Genomic DNA, 14,837 nt, shown 5'->3' with positions numbered 1-14,837 from the left:
AATCGTCAAAGTGGGATGTGATAGCGTCACGTGAGGGCTTATCGGAATGCCCAACTGGTCGTCCTCAGGCAGCGACGTGGGGGACGTGCTGTGGGTAGAGAGGATATGGCACGATGCGAATCAACGGCGATAGTATTAGCACTGATGATTGACTCTCTATATCAATTACTCGGTATAGAATTACTGGCATACTTGTCTTTACTTCTCAACAGGGGAAAAAACGTGCTGAGTCAGCCATTCTTATCTTATCGGCGGGGCTTGCCTGATTGGGCGATAGATCATCGCCAAATGGAACAAAATTAATAATTCTCTCCGTCGCTTTGCCTCTTCGCATTTCCCCTCCATTCTCCCCTCTTTCTTCCTCCTTTCCCCTTCCACTCCCCCATCGGAAGGTTTTATTTCAATTTTGGTGTACTGTCAGTCGAGTCACTTCACCACACAGTCACCATGGTTCTCGCAAAGTCCAAAAACTCCGTGGGGCTGGGCAACAGCCTCATGAAGGATCGTTTCGGAAAAGGGAAGGCGTCGAACATGAAGAAAGCCTCGCACAACCAAGCCGTCGCACGAAAGGATATGAACGGAGAGACATACATCACTAATGCCAAGGAGGACGCCGCCTGGGTGAAGATGCGCAGTATCACAGAACAAGCCGCTCTGGACGAGTTTTTGAGCACCGCCGAACTGGCGGGCACCGATTTTACCGCCGAGAAGATGAACAATGTTAAGATTATTCATGCCGATCAGAAGAACCCTTATCTCCTCTCCGCGTCCGAGGAGAAGTCGGCTGTGAAGAAGCACCAGAAGAACAGAGGACGACTGACCGTTCCGAGACGACCGAAGTGGGATTCGACGACGACGCGGCAACAGCTCGATGTTATGGAGAGGGAGAGTTTCTTGAGCTGGCGCAGAGGGCTGGCTGAGCTCCAGGAGAATCACGATCTATTGATGACGCCGTTTGAGCGGAACTTGGAAGTCTGGCGACAGCTTTGGCGTGTCATTGAACGGTCGGATCTGGTTGTGCAGATTGTCGATGCTCGAAACCCGTTACATTTCCGGTCGGAGGATCTCGAGTCCTACGTGAAGGAGATTGATCCCAAGAAAGAGAACCTTCTCCTCGTCAACAAGGCAGATATGCTTACTGAGAAGCAACGAGAGGCCTGGGCAGACTACTTCGATCGCAATAACATCAGCTTCCGGTTCTTTTCCGCCCAGCTAGCGAAGGAAAAGATTGACGCACAGCTTGCGGAACAGGGCGACAGTGAGGATGAAGAGGTCGCGGAGAAGCTGGCTGAGACGACAATCGAAGAGCAGTCGACTGAGGCGCCACAGGAGGAACATGATGGAGGATTGAAACTTCCTGGCTCGAGCAGATCCCGGAGGACAGAAATTCTCGACGTTGATGAACTCGAAGAACTGTTCCTTTCCAACACCCCCGATACTCTTCCCGAAAACGATGACCCAGAGAACCCGCGCAAGCAAAAGACAGTCATTGGCCTTGTCGGTTACCCCAACGTCGGTAAATCCAGTACAATCAACGCCCTTCTCGGAGCCAAGAAGGTCTCGGTGTCCGCTACACCCGGTAAGACGAAGCACTTCCAGACCCTGTATCTCTCGCCGGAGATCATGCTCTGTGATTGTCCCGGTCTGGTGTTCCCCAACTTCGCCACGACTAAGGCCGACCTGGTTGTCAACGGTGTCCTGCCCATCGACCAGCAGCGTGAATTCACCGGTCCAGCAACCATCATCGCCCAGCGCATCCCCAAGCATTTTCTTGAAAACGTCTACGGAGTCACCATCCATACCCGCCCCATCGAAGAAGGCGGCACAGGCATCCCCACCGGCAGCGAGCTTCTGCGCGCCTATGCCCGCGCCCGTGGCTTTTCCACTCAAGGTCTGGGCCAGCCCGATGAATCCCGCGCCGCCCGTTACGTCCTGAAGGACTACGTCAATGGCAAACTCCTCTTCTGCCACCCGCCCCCAGTGCCAGAGGGCCAGACCCCCATTGACCCTAACGAGTTCAACGTCGAACTCTACGACATAGCCCACCTCCCCGCGAGGCGACAAGAACAGCTCCTCAAGGCCATGCAAGCAGAGCAACTGGCCGAGGACATCGACTCCGACATCCTCTCTATGCCCAGACAACCCGTGCAAGGCTCCCGCTCCCGCAACCTCGACACCGGCTTCTTCGGCGACGCCTCGAAAGGTTCTGCCGGCCGTCTCACCCTCCCCTTCAACGCACAGTACACCGAACAAGGCCAGCAGATGCGTCAACAGCTGACCGGCCGTAAGGAGCGCCTAATGGTCGCCCTGGAACGCGGCATCGATGTGACGGAAGTGCGGGGTGGTAGCTCCAAGAAGCATTTCAAGGGCAACAAGAAGCAGGCGAAGAAGAAGCGCGCTGTTACTGCGGACGATGATTACTGATCCATTTCCGATCTGACTCGCGGGCGAGTGGGGTTCATGGTTGCCTGTGGTTAATGAATGAGTTCGGGTTACGCTTTTGTTTGGTTGCATTTAGAAAAGTTTCTTATGATCTCGGTTTGCTTTATGTATGTAGGATTGGTGTTGATGTTGATGTTCATGAATCATGACAGTTCATATTGAATGAAATCAATTTCACCGTGATATACTTCCAGATATGTAATTTATTCATTTCGTACGGAGTAGTGACTGTTCCTCCCTATCCGAATATCGGCTGTAGACAAATTGTTACCTTGGCTCTAACGTATTTAAATCATCTCATTTACAAATGACTCTTCAGCTTGAGCCCACTAGCAGCCAACAACCGCTCCGCCTCGGCCTGCTGCCAGTTCAACTTCTCAATAACCGCATCCTTGCGAGCCCGGTTCTCCCTCTTGCCGAGCTGCTGCAAGTGCACCTCATCCGGGCCGTCGGCAATCCGCAACGTCCGAATCATGGCCCACAGATTCGCCAACGGCGTATCCTGGCACACACCAGCGGCACCATACGCCTGCACGGCACGGTCAATGACCGTCAACGCGGTCTGGGGAACCAGAACCTTGGCCTGGGCAATCTCCTTGAGGGCAGACTTGGCATCACCCTGATCGATCTTGATCGCAGCATTCAGGACAATGAGTCTAGCGGCGTCGACCTCAATCCGCGACTTGGCCAGCCACTCGAGGATGACGCCGTGTGAGGACAGACTCTTGCCGAAGGTCTGCTTACGCTCGTCGTTGATCCGTGCGATGAGCCACTCGATCGCCTTCTCGGCGGCTCCGATCGTGCGCATCGCGTGGTGGATGCGGCCGGGACCCAGACGGCCCTGGATGATCTCGAAGCCACGGCCTTCGCCGAGGACAATGTTGGAGACGGGGACGCGCACATCCTTGAAGCTAATGTGGCCATGGCCGTGGGGGGCGTCGTCGTAGCCGTACACCGAAAGCATGCGGTGCACGGTGATTCCGGGGGTGTCGGCGGGGACGAGGATGACGGATTGCTGGCGGTAGGGGTCCTTGTTGGTAGGGTCGGATTTGCCCATTACCAGGTAGATGCTGCAGCGGGGATCGCCTGCGCCGGAAGACCACCATTTCTAGAGGAGTCTTGTTAGTGATTCGAGTTGTAGCTTGGTTGTATAGGTGAGGGGGCACGAACCGATCCATTGAGGACGTATTGGTTGCCTTCGCGGCGGATGTTCAGCTGGATGTTCGTCGCATCACTGGAGGCTACCTCGGGCTCTGTCATGAGGAAGGCCGAGCGGATCTTGCCGTCCAGCAAGGGCGCCAGCCACTGCTGCTTCTGTGCTTCGTTACCGTACTTGGCGAGGACTTCCATGTTTCCAGTGTCGGGGGCAGCATTATTCGTAGCCTATAGTAGTAATCACTTCTCATCAGCATCTCGTCTCAGATAATTCCTTCGTAGAGAAGGAGGGGCTGGGGAGATCTATACCTCCGAGGCCAACTTGCTCTTTCCCAGATACTCGGCCATCAGACCGTATTCGAGGTTGCTGAATCCCGCGCCCTGGGAGAAGTGGTTCTTGGGCAGGAACATGTTCCACAGGCCTTGCTGGCGGGCCTTGGTCTTAAGGGATTCCATGACGGCTGGGTAGGTGGCCCATCGCTGATCGCCTTCGCCCAGCTGGGCCTGGAAGACCTTTTCGGCGGGAATACATTCTTTTTCGACAAATTGTTCGACCTATGCGGGGGTTGCGAGATCAGTATTGAACCCGGAGAGAGGATGGGTGGGGATGGTATACCTGGTCCAGGGTCTTCTTGGCCCGTTCGCTGACGAACGGTTGGGCAATTGGGGGAATTCGCGTGGAGGCAGACATGATGCTGTGATGGTTTGCTACTAAGTCAAGCTTTAGAGGGGTAGGGGGGAATTGGAATTATCCAGAGAGAAAAGACCAGTCGAGAGAGGGATTATAAAGGAAAGAGAAGCATCAATCATACGAGCAGTTGGTGAACTGCGGAGAAGCTGTGGAGCGGAGAAGATGCCGAACTTTGGCGGTTGGACCTCGGCTCAGAACCGAATCTCTAATGATTAATCACTGGGCCTTCGGACCCTGGCAATCATGAACAATACCCATAGGTATATAAATAGGTACACGGTGCCTACTACATCTAAGACACATCGTCTTCTTACTCATCACATCACATTTCATTTGTCTTCATCCGTCAAAGTCCCATACGCAATTAAAAAAACAATTTATGACCGTAACAATGACACAGTAGTCCCAAGCCATCCCAAGACCATTAATTCCCAAGAACCCCAATTGCCCAGAAAGAAAATCAAGTAGAAGAGAAATCAAGAACCAGTCCTGCAAACACCGAGCCGAGCGAGAAACAACCGACGATCAGATCCAGGTATCATCCAAAAGATCCATGCGACCGGCGCATGAGACGTAAGCGATCCTGGAACGTCGATTACTTCTGCATCTCGGCCTCACTGTTGGCGCTATGGTTGGCAGCTGATTGCTCAAAGTTCTTCTTGCCTAGCTTGGCAAATAGTGATTGGGGTTTGCCAGCACTGCAGCGGAGGTCATCATGTTAGCAATCAATCCAGGTAAAACACAAGCAATGAACCCCCAATCACTCATTGATCAAAGGCAATGCGAGAGTAAACGTACTTCTTGAATCGCTTGCCCTTCAAGTCGCTCAATTTCTTGGAGCACGGGCTCATAATATCATCCGAGGGCGATACATAGCTGGCTTGTTGCCTGGAACGTCTGTTAGTCTACCACTCTCCTCCGATGAAAAGATCCAATTCAATTCACTAAACTCACTTGTCTCCGCTCTCCAGCTTGCCCTGGAGCACTTGTCGGTGATATTCCATTGATTCGATCTTGGCGGGGGCAGCCTTAAGCTCGTTGGCCTTCTCGGTGTTGACCAGATGAGTGTTGGTGGAGCGATCAGCGAGAGGATGCGAAGGAGACTCCATTGTTATTATGTGAAGTAGAGATTATTCTCTTTGGTCCCAGTGGCAGATAGAGAGGATGCAATGTTGTTTGAATGGATTCAGCGAGGGATGAAGTTGGAGATTTGCAGGTGGATAAGAAGCGGAAGAAATTGGCTGCAAAAGCGAAAAAGCCGCGTTGTTGATTGTTGTCATGGCAACCACCCGAGTTTTTACATCATCTGCATTTCTACCTCTTCACATTAATGTCATCCGTTCATTTCTTCGTTCCATCATTAAGGATCGTTAAGTATGTTCCACTAATCACAAGAGTTCTTTACTCGTTACAGTCCCACCTTCCATCGGACAATAAACATACACCCCCTTCTTGTCCTATGATACAACCATATTAATTCTCTCCTCCTCGGTTACGAGTGCCCATCATTCCGAGCGACCATTACCCATGCCAATAAACAATCATACTTCAAGAGGCAAATTCCTCAGAAGAGGATTTCCATGTCTCCCGGACAACTGTCAGACCGGCGGCAGGCCAGCTGTTCCGCCAAGGAATGAATTGATCACTTAGTGATTAAAACCTATTCCTCCAGAGTGACGTCAGTGACATGGGTGGCCAAACAATGCTCGGATACACGTATGGTCACATAGAATATGAATAATGATAGCCAAAGCGGCTGATGTTATATACTCCGCACATGTTCATCCTTCTTGTCGCATACTGCCGTCGCTCGCCAAAATCGGCTCGCTGCTCTCAGTCGAACCTGGGGAATCATAGTAAGATGATCCCCGTGATTCATACGATACCGGGCTCTCTTCGCCCTGGCTCTCCTCGTCGGCAGGGTTGAGTACCGGTGGACTGCTGTGCGACCGGAAGTGCGGCGGCGCCAGGTGCGGCATGTCGACAGTAGCCAGAGAAGGGGCGGGCCTTTTGTCCGCTTCGTCGGGGCTAGACGGGTCGGACGTAGGTGTCGGGGGAGAATAGGCAATGGTCGGACTGAGTGGTTCTTCCTGCGAGTCTTCCGACATATTTCGCCGATGACGGCCCGTGGCCCGGTACGACGACGCAGGTCGTGTCGAACTTGGGCTGGCCGAAGGAGAGCCAAAAAATATCGGCGACGACGAGCGCAGGCTATAGGAGCGATTCATCATATTCTGCACACGCGGGATATCAATGTACGTGCCCAGCGGAACTCGCGAAAAGAGGACGAGAGCGAAACAGAAGAGAATCATAATACTCTGAATCACAGACACTCTCTTCTGAAACACCAACTCGTCGGCTAGGACCCCAAGCTGGGCACTAATCGAGTGGATCTCTTGATGGTACTGAATTCGCTGGTGCTCGAATTCCAGTGCAACACTTTTCCATACTTGATCATATTGTTCGCGGAACTGCCTCAGCTCATTCAATACGGTCACGTTCAAATTCTCCAAGAACGTGGATGTTTTGGCCAGCTGGCGTTTCTCAACCTTGCTAAACGCATCCCGTAGGATCCGAGACTGCTCTTCAATATACAACAGCGATAGAGTCGAGTTGGACTCTAACATCTGCAGCCTTTTATTGACGGACTTAAAGAAAGACTCTTGGGTGGTAGGATTCGAGGATGGAGGTTGCGTCCCGGACGGCCGCACCGATTCCGAGGGTATGCTGGACTCTTCCTTGGGGGAACTGACTGACTTAATCTCGGACTCATGTGCCGCATCCTGTCGCACCGTTTCTGTGCCTAGTGTCGTAGAGGAGGCCGAATCTGGACTCGCGCCGGTAGGCCCCGTTACTTTCTGGCCGCCCACCGAACCCTTATCCGAGGGGTCAACCTGAGAGACAGGTGCTGAAGCTTCTCCACTTGGAGTGGTTTCTTCATTCGCCTTTGGGCGGCTCTCAGACGATTGGCTAGCCGCTTCATTCTCGGCCCCAGTCGGCGCGGTACTTATATCGCAAGTATCCACGGGTGGGGGGACGCCCTTCTGTAGAAGTCTCACAACCTCCATACCGTGATGGGAACAGGATCCCTGCGCCTCTATGGTAGCTGTTGGTCCATTTGTAGGTTCATCAGGCAAGGCCACAGTAGTTAGAGGTTGCTGTGCGACGTCTTTCACTTCAACATCGACAGGGTGGGGACTCGGCTCCAGCGCCTCTGCAGCGGCCTCCTCGTCACCACGATTAGTCTCACCGTCGTGTTTATATTCTTCCAGCATAGTAGTTCCATGAATTCTGACCAAACTGAGAGGACAGTAGAACTCATTCCCATAGTGTGTCAGGAACTCAATTTTTACATATCGAGCCCAAATGAGCGGGTTTTCAACCGCAAAGGCTTGGATCTCGCGGGTATTTCGCGCTTCGTAGACACCCAATTCCCTCCATTGATCGGTCTTGGCCGGATACCGATCAGCCACGCTCACACGGAAGGTATGGAAGATAGAACTGAAGAACTCGTAGTTGGCAAGAACGACAGTATCAACCAGAATGTCGTCGCACAATTCGAGGATGAGGAATTTGTTCTTTGCGCGGCATTCATTGAGCATATAGCTGTCCTTGTTCTCTACCAAGACCGATGATGACCCTTTACATTCAGGATTCGTCTTGAGCACGGTTGCTGCACAATCAAATGACGCATAATTGAACCTTTCTTTGCACGTCGTGCCGGCGTCCTTCCCACGCGAGGCGCCCTTCCGCAGATCTGCAGACACAGCGGCCTCCATATCTCCTGCGCTAGCCCCAGCAGCCGTACCAGTTATCCCGGCCGTAGGTATGCTTGACCCCCAAGATGTAGGCTTCGCCGCGTCGGACGCTTCAGCACCGAAACCACCAAAGTCAAGGTCAATCTCAGTATCCTCTCCCAACGAATCCAACGCATTATTGATCCCCGTCGGTCTTCGTCGATCCTCTTTGCCAGCTGCGTGCCTGTTTCCGCGGACATTCTCTGCCGACTGGCCCACCTTCGCCAGGTTTTGCTTTTTCCAATCCTCGAACGAGAGGAAGTTTGAATTGTCGAGTGGCGAGTCGGTGTCAAGTTCATGGTCAGGCTGTCCACCAGGGGCAGGTATCGCAGTCGTACTCGGCGCTCCCTCCGAAACGGTCACCGAAACGGTCTGGTCAGGAGATCTGGTCGTGTCCTGAGTGATCCTGGGGGCTGTCCGCTCCCATCGCGATTCGACACAAATGGGCCATTGGATGAACTCCGCTTCTACCTCGCTCCAGTGCCTTGCTAGGCAAAGCGCTTGTTTATTCTCGGCTGCAGCGCCCGGGATTCCAGGGAGGATCAACGCGGTCGTCAAGGACGTCCATGCCGCTGCTGCCCACGCCGGGATCACCATCGCGCACGCCTGTGGTTTGATCGTGATGTCGATGGTAGGACAGGTGAGTCACAGCGTTATCTGGCTATACTAATAATGAGTCGAGGATACATTGTCCGGGCGATATGACGGCTGTGGCGATTTGCTATCGTCAACTGAGCGCAAGAAAAGGCAAAAACTCCCGAGCTTATCGGCGTTAGTAGGTCTTAGGTCCTTTGTTCGGTTAGGGAGGGCAAGAGGACAACTGGCAATTGCACAAAGGACTTACAATACCAAGCAGAATATCCTGTGCAAACGAAAAGTCAATATAGCAATACAATATGAAAACCTTTCGAGAGAGAAGTTAGAAATTTTCGAAAAGTGACATCTGCGCATCGGCGGTCTGTCTGTAGCGCTCGTGACCGCCTCGCGTCACCGCCGATCGCTGAGGGAATGAAATTAAGACCCGTACTAGTTAGTACCTTAATAGATACGAGGAACACTTTGTCCAAATACACTGGAACTCCCATTCAATTACGTGCTCTACTTTTACGGAAGCAAAAAACACAGGTCCACGAGAATCACTTTTGGGTTTGTATTTCCACCATGATGTAGATCATCGTCCACTTCACACCCATTCCACTATCCCCAGCTAAACTACAGTACAAAGAATCCAGTCCAGTACATCATCCGCCTGGGTAAGACCGGGAAATGAGCGCAGAAAGATCGACATCCCGTCTCTCGTAGGCTTTCTTTCTCGGATTTGCCGTTGAAGAGCGCACGACCATCACACGGATGGAAGTGAAAGAGTGCGCTTCCTCGTCATATTGCTTCTGCCTTTGCGCCGCCGTCCTGCCACCATCACATTGAACCATTTTGTTGAGAAATGTAATATTTGAACAGTTTGAGAGTTGATGAAGAAAAGGAATAGCAAAAGAAAACAAGCGTAGAGCCTCCCCAAAAACCTTTCGGTTGTCAAGGGATGGGTCACTTTTGAACTGCTTGCTGCCACCAGTAGTTATATTATACAGGAGTAAAAAGAAGAAAAAAAAAAAAAAAAAAAAAAAGACAAAGAACATATTGGCCGCTTGGATGTCACACACAGAGTGTCTATAAAAGCTTGAGAAATAAAGTCATGTCGACGCAGGGCCCGGCGCAACATGACGGAGTGGAGAAATGCAAAATTGGTTTAATGAGGAGTTTAAAAAAGAAAAAGCAAAGAGCAAAAAGCAAACAAAAAGGTGAGGTGGTCGGTAGTTTCTTGGTCGTGATGTGATTAGATTATATAGGCCAACACGATGCGAGGAGGGCTGAGCACGGACAAAAGCAGTGACATTGTTGGCGCTTACAGGTGGAGGTCATGCCAGCCACCAACGAGGTCAAGGTCTTCATCGATGCTTCCATCATAGCCGTTAGCCGGCTTGATGTACGCAGGCTTGGACTCCACGGCATCGCGACGCCAACCCTTCTCCAGGAACGGGCGACGACGACGTTCTGGTGAGGCGGGTTCCTTCTTAGCCCAGGATCCATAATCGAACCCTGATGAGCCCAGACCCCAGTCTTTGCGCCATGCCATGTTGTTCAGGAACTTCTTCTGTTTGAGTGACACCTCTGCCGGCTTGTAATTGCGTCTGCGGTCACCCAAAGCGGCCCATTTATCCAGGTTCGACTTCTTCGATGTATTCTGCGGAGAAGTCGGTGCTGATTTAGACGTGGTCTTCTCGTTGTGGACTGGCTTCCCAGGAATAGCACGGGCCTCGGCAGCGGGAACTGCCTCGTCCTGTAACTGAATATTGAGCATAGATGTAGTCACATCCTGAAGAACGTTTGAAGGGCCAGCGAGCTCAGGAGTATTGCTGTCATGGCTCCAGCTACGAGAGTTCTGCTCGCGTCGTTGCTGCAAGGTAGTCTCTTCGCTCTCCAGCTCCTCGTCCTCATCCCACAAGTCACTCCAGCTCTTCGAGATTTGTTCTTCCTTCTTCTTACCGAACACCATGGAAAGAGAAGGAAGAGGCTTGGGCGGTTGGCTGGGTAGAGAACCTGTGATGGGGACAGGATCGGAAAGGGGCGGGTAGCGGGGCTCGATCTTCGTGAACGCTGTCGAGCGGTATGAGTCACCCAAAGCAGACTCCATAACAGAAGCCATGGACGGAGTACCCTGGTGAACAGAAAACCAGGAAGTACCAGCCATCTCGGATTCTGGGAAGAGATCCTCGTCGTAGGTGTCGTCTGGAATCGCGGATAACTTCCGAATATCCTGGGGCGGGGTGCACTGTAGAGCTTTGGCCCAAGGGAACGAGTCGCCTTGGTTGACAAAGGGGCTCTGGATCGAAGGGGTGCGAAGAGGCTCGCGATTGGCACTGGCAGGTACCATCTCACGGTCATCCGTGCAGAAGTCATCGAGACCCTCATCATCAATGGTAAAGGTGACAGTTCGGAGGATCGCATCCCGGATGCCAGAGAGCGAGCGCTTGCTTGGGTCGATGGCAAGGGCAAATCGCAGTATCTCAAAAGTATCTTGAGACATGTTCGGGAAGATATCGAACAAAGATTGGCGATCCCGAACATAGTCGGCGAACAAGATATCAGATTCGGTTGGCGTTGCGAAAGGGTTTCGAGCGAAGAGGACATTGAGCAAGCAGATGCCAACGGCCCAGATATCAGCCTTGGCAGGGGAGTACCCTGTTGTAGCCGGGTCGTATTGCTCAGGTGCCATATAACGATCGCTTCCAACACAGGCCTCATAGCACCAGGCCTCGCCAGTCGCCAAGCCTAAGTCGCCCAGTTTCATGCAACCATCCTGCATCAAGAAGATATTCTCAGGCTTGATGTCACGATGATACAAACCCTTGGCATGCATGAACTCGACAGCGCTCACTAGTTGCAGCATGAAATCCCGTACATGCTCGGTTTCCAAGGGACCACGGTTGACTCTGATTGCCTCATAGAGATCGCCATTCGCACAGTATTCCAAGACGAGGTACATGTGGGTCTCGGTCTCGAACGAGTGAATGAGGTTGACGATGTTCGGATGATATCCGAGACGACGATGGCAAAAGAGCTCATCGAAACGATCATCAGGCATCGCCCCCTTCACCATGCACTTGATAGCAACATCCTGGCCGGTCTTCATATCATATGCGAGGAAGACCATGCCGAAGGAGCCATGGTTCAAGGGAGCAACGGTGCGGAAGCGCCCATCCAGGAGCTGCCCCTCAACGAAGCTGTTAGGGAGGTACGACATTGTCGAGTGATGATCGAAACAGTAGGGAAACGGTCGTGGTCCAAAAGGATACTCAATTGCAGGTCTGTCGACGGAAAAGACCTGCCTGGCGGGACAAGATTTCACTTGAGCGGGTGGGCAACGAAGATGAGATAGTACAAAGCGAACCCAATTATCAAGAATTGTAATGCCGGTCCAACGAGTCGTAACCGAGAAAACCCAAGAGGAGAGATCAAAAGGAAAAAGAGAAGTTGAGTATAAGATAATCGAACAATGGAGTGTCGGTTTAGAAGATCATATAAATATGAGATGGGACAAAAGGAAATAAGACGAGGACGAGTCAGCGCAGAGCGCAAGTCAAAGAAACCCAAAGGAAATTGACAACGCTAGGAAATTGGTAGAGACCGTTATGGGTTCATCGGTATATCGTTTCAGTGATGCGGGCGAAAGCCGAAAGTCAACTAAGTATGGCGATAAAGAAGGAGTGCTGAAGAGAAAGACGACGTCCGGCGGATGGACGAGAAAACGAATCAAATGAGATGGAAGATGGAAGTAAAGACGAAGAGCAAGAGCAAATCAAAAACGCTGCGTGATATCGTAAATGCCAGATGTATAAACAGTTGTCGTTATTAAAGACCTTCGAACACCAGGCTGAAGGACAAGGGCGGTCGTGACTCAGGGGAGGGGTCGGAGTGAGGTATGACGCTATAGACTCATAGGTTGACTGAACGACGAAATAGTCCTGGATTGGCAGGAGATTGATATATAGAAGCGCTGAAGCTCAGGACAACTGGTACCAGGCGTCTTCAGATTTCCCTTGGTTGGGCAAATTGAAGAACCGAATACCAGCAACCGGCTCAGGTTGCGAACGGTGGAGTCTAGGACAACTAAGTCGTCGGTCTTAGTCTTGCAAGTCGACGCCCTCACACGTAGTCTCAATGTGTGTAAGATGAAACGTAGCAGTACTTCGGTCGGCAGATGGATGAGAGTCGTGGGTCCGAAGTGACCTTACACGTTGGCTTGAGGATGAGTCACCCGAGGTGTTCGAAAGGGCAGGCACAGGACAGTGGCACTACAATATCAGGTCGGATTGGACTGAGGAGAGAAACTTGGGCAGTAGATCGGATTAGGAGCTGACGCTGGTATAGTCTAAGCTTTGAACCTAATATTCTCTTGCTGCAGCGATGAGGCGATTAGGGACGTCCGAGGACACTTGTAGATTGGCGATAACGGGTGGCGACGGAAGCTGTGTTGGGGACGATGGAGAACGGAGAAGGAGCAATGTGCAGAGGAGAGACGGGAGGAGAGGAAAGATAGGTGATAGGAGAGAGGGGGGGAAAGAGAAGGAAAGAGGAAGATGGTGATGGGTAGGTATAGGTGGATGGTGGTTGAGAGAGTCGAGTCAGAGCGGATCAAGTTGGCAGCAGGAGCGATAGGGATGATGGATAAGGAGGTCCGGATGATAACAGAGGGGGGCGAAACAGTCAGTCAAATGGGACTGGGACCGGCAGTCGGAACCTTTTACTTCTCAGTAGGAGGGTGGAGGGCAGGCCAATCCACTCCCTGCCAGAAACTGGGCGAACGAGCGAGAACCTGACGGAGCGCTTTTTGCTGACTGGGTAGTCGGACCAACACGGTGGAGTCCGATCAGCCAATGATTACGATTCATTACCGTACCAATACCGCGTCCGAATGTTCCCCAAAGGTGCCCCAACAATAAGGTGCTGTGCTGTATACTACTCGTACTAGTCATACTGCCAAGTTTTCCCCAAATGCTGCCCAGCAGTAAAAAAGGCCCTTCAGTACCTCGTGGTAACGATACGTGCGATCTCCGTCGGCCCACCAACCTTCGATGGATGCAGGTTGAGCAGAAGACGCGGCTAGACTGTTTCCGGTGCATAGGCTCCACACCCCCCTGAATGAATCATACCTTTCATGGCAGAACGGATATCACTGCATCCCCCCAAGATTAATCTTCACCATCATCATCATCACTTTCGTCGTCATGGATTATCTTCCTCTTTTTTTGTTGTGTCCCTTCTTCCCCCTCCATTGTAAGTTGGGGGGGAAGGTATGGTATGTATGGCTCAGACATATTTTACATCCACTGGATAGCCAATTTTTCAGTTCAATTATTCGATCGCGTCAGAAATGACGAAGAATTCAAAATCGAATGTGGTTATTAGTAATATTCTTAATTCTTGATGATGGAAGAGGCCATTCTTGGCTGCCTTTGTTACGAGGCATTCATTCCCGCTCCCATTGTTGTCCGTACAATCAATCCACCCGCTGTCATGATGGCTGGCATTTAGAATTGCATCAGATGAAGCTCCAGCCGACATTCCTACGAACTACTCAATTGCCCGAGTGATCGTTCGCGAATATGTTATCTAGCCCAATATGAGCATTGATAGCATCTTGACCTACAGACCATGCGACTTTTTATGCGCTAGTCAAAGTTTATGGGTCCTTAATTGGGAAAAATAAAGACTTAGCACGGGACATAGCGTGGCATAAGTGCCAGCCTGTCCAAAGTTAATACGACATGTGTGCTATAGCTGATACCTAATTGCATCAATAAGGCAGATGGGGAGCAATTCGGGAGATAATATTAGAGAGTAGTATCGCCGTTTACAGGCTGCCGCCCCGGGCATCCAAGCAGCAGCATGGGACGTGGTCCGTCCTGTGCCGACTAAGGTCAAGTTCCTGCAGGTCCAGACCAGGGTCCTCCACCTCCCCCCCGTCTCCATCCTTATGCAGTGGTCAGTTCCTGATACCATTCATAGCAATTACTACCCACCGAGACCAAGGACAAAAAATAGAAGGACCTTGGGTAATGAGAAATCCACGGTCCTATCGGATTGAGGTTCCTTTCCTTCTCCGTTCTCGGCCGCGAAAGGGATTGGAAGTACGTAACGGGAGATACTCCACATGAGTGATGATGAATGATACATCATCATCATTTGCTTCCATT

At 51.6% G+C, this 14,837-nt stretch overlaps 5 protein-coding genes across 5 annotated transcripts; 1 reads left to right on the top strand and 4 right to left on the bottom strand.

The window, feature by feature from the left end:
• Positions 1 to 447: 447 nt before the first annotated feature.
• On the top strand, positions 448 to 2,424 carry F9C07_10895 (putative GTP-binding protein; the record flags this gene model as incomplete). Its single annotated transcript, XM_041283898.1, has 1 exon — positions 448 to 2,424. The coding sequence occupies one exon, from the start codon at positions 448 to 450 to the stop codon at positions 2,422 to 2,424; it is 1,977 nt and encodes a 658-aa protein (XP_041140259.1).
• A 319-nt stretch (positions 2,425 to 2,743) lies between these two features.
• Positions 2,744 to 4,288, bottom strand: F9C07_2228543 (acyl-CoA dehydrogenase family protein; the record flags this gene model as incomplete). The annotated part of the gene is made up of 4 exons (XM_041287965.1): positions 2,744 to 3,550; positions 3,613 to 3,825; positions 3,907 to 4,152; positions 4,214 to 4,288. 4 exons carry the CDS (start codon positions 4,286 to 4,288, stop codon positions 2,744 to 2,746), a joined length of 1,341 nt encoding a protein of 446 aa, XP_041140260.1.
• A 595-nt stretch (positions 4,289 to 4,883) lies between these two features.
• On the bottom strand, positions 4,884 to 5,397 carry F9C07_10893 (Spo12 family-domain-containing protein; the record flags this gene model as incomplete). The annotated part of the gene is made up of 3 exons (XM_041287966.1): positions 4,884 to 4,986; positions 5,087 to 5,176; positions 5,243 to 5,397. The coding sequence occupies 3 exons, from the start codon at positions 5,395 to 5,397 to the stop codon at positions 4,884 to 4,886; spliced, it is 348 nt and encodes a 115-aa protein (XP_041140261.1).
• A 106-nt stretch (positions 5,398 to 5,503) lies between these two features.
• F9C07_2140841 (uncharacterized protein) lies at positions 5,504 to 9,283 on the bottom strand. Its single transcript, XM_041283904.2, has one exon. The coding sequence runs from the start codon at positions 8,680 to 8,682 to the stop codon at positions 6,070 to 6,072; it is 2,613 nt and encodes an 870-aa protein (XP_041140262.1). The 5' UTR covers positions 8,683 to 9,283; the 3' UTR covers positions 5,504 to 6,069.
• A 425-nt stretch (positions 9,284 to 9,708) lies between these two features.
• Positions 9,709 to 13,363, bottom strand: F9C07_2140828 (kinase-like domain-containing protein). Its single transcript, XM_041283905.2, has one exon. The coding sequence runs from the start codon at positions 11,882 to 11,884 to the stop codon at positions 9,986 to 9,988; it is 1,899 nt and encodes a 632-aa protein (XP_041140263.1). The 5' UTR covers positions 11,885 to 13,363; the 3' UTR covers positions 9,709 to 9,985.
• Between the last annotated feature and the right edge of the window lie 1,474 nt (positions 13,364 to 14,837).

Source organism: Aspergillus flavus, chromosome 1 (genome assembly GCF_009017415.1).
Source record: "Aspergillus flavus chromosome 1, complete sequence".
Taxonomy (NCBI): Eukaryota; Fungi; Ascomycota; class Eurotiomycetes; order Eurotiales; family Aspergillaceae; genus Aspergillus; species Aspergillus flavus.
This window is presented reverse-complemented; position numbering and strand designations above follow the sequence as displayed.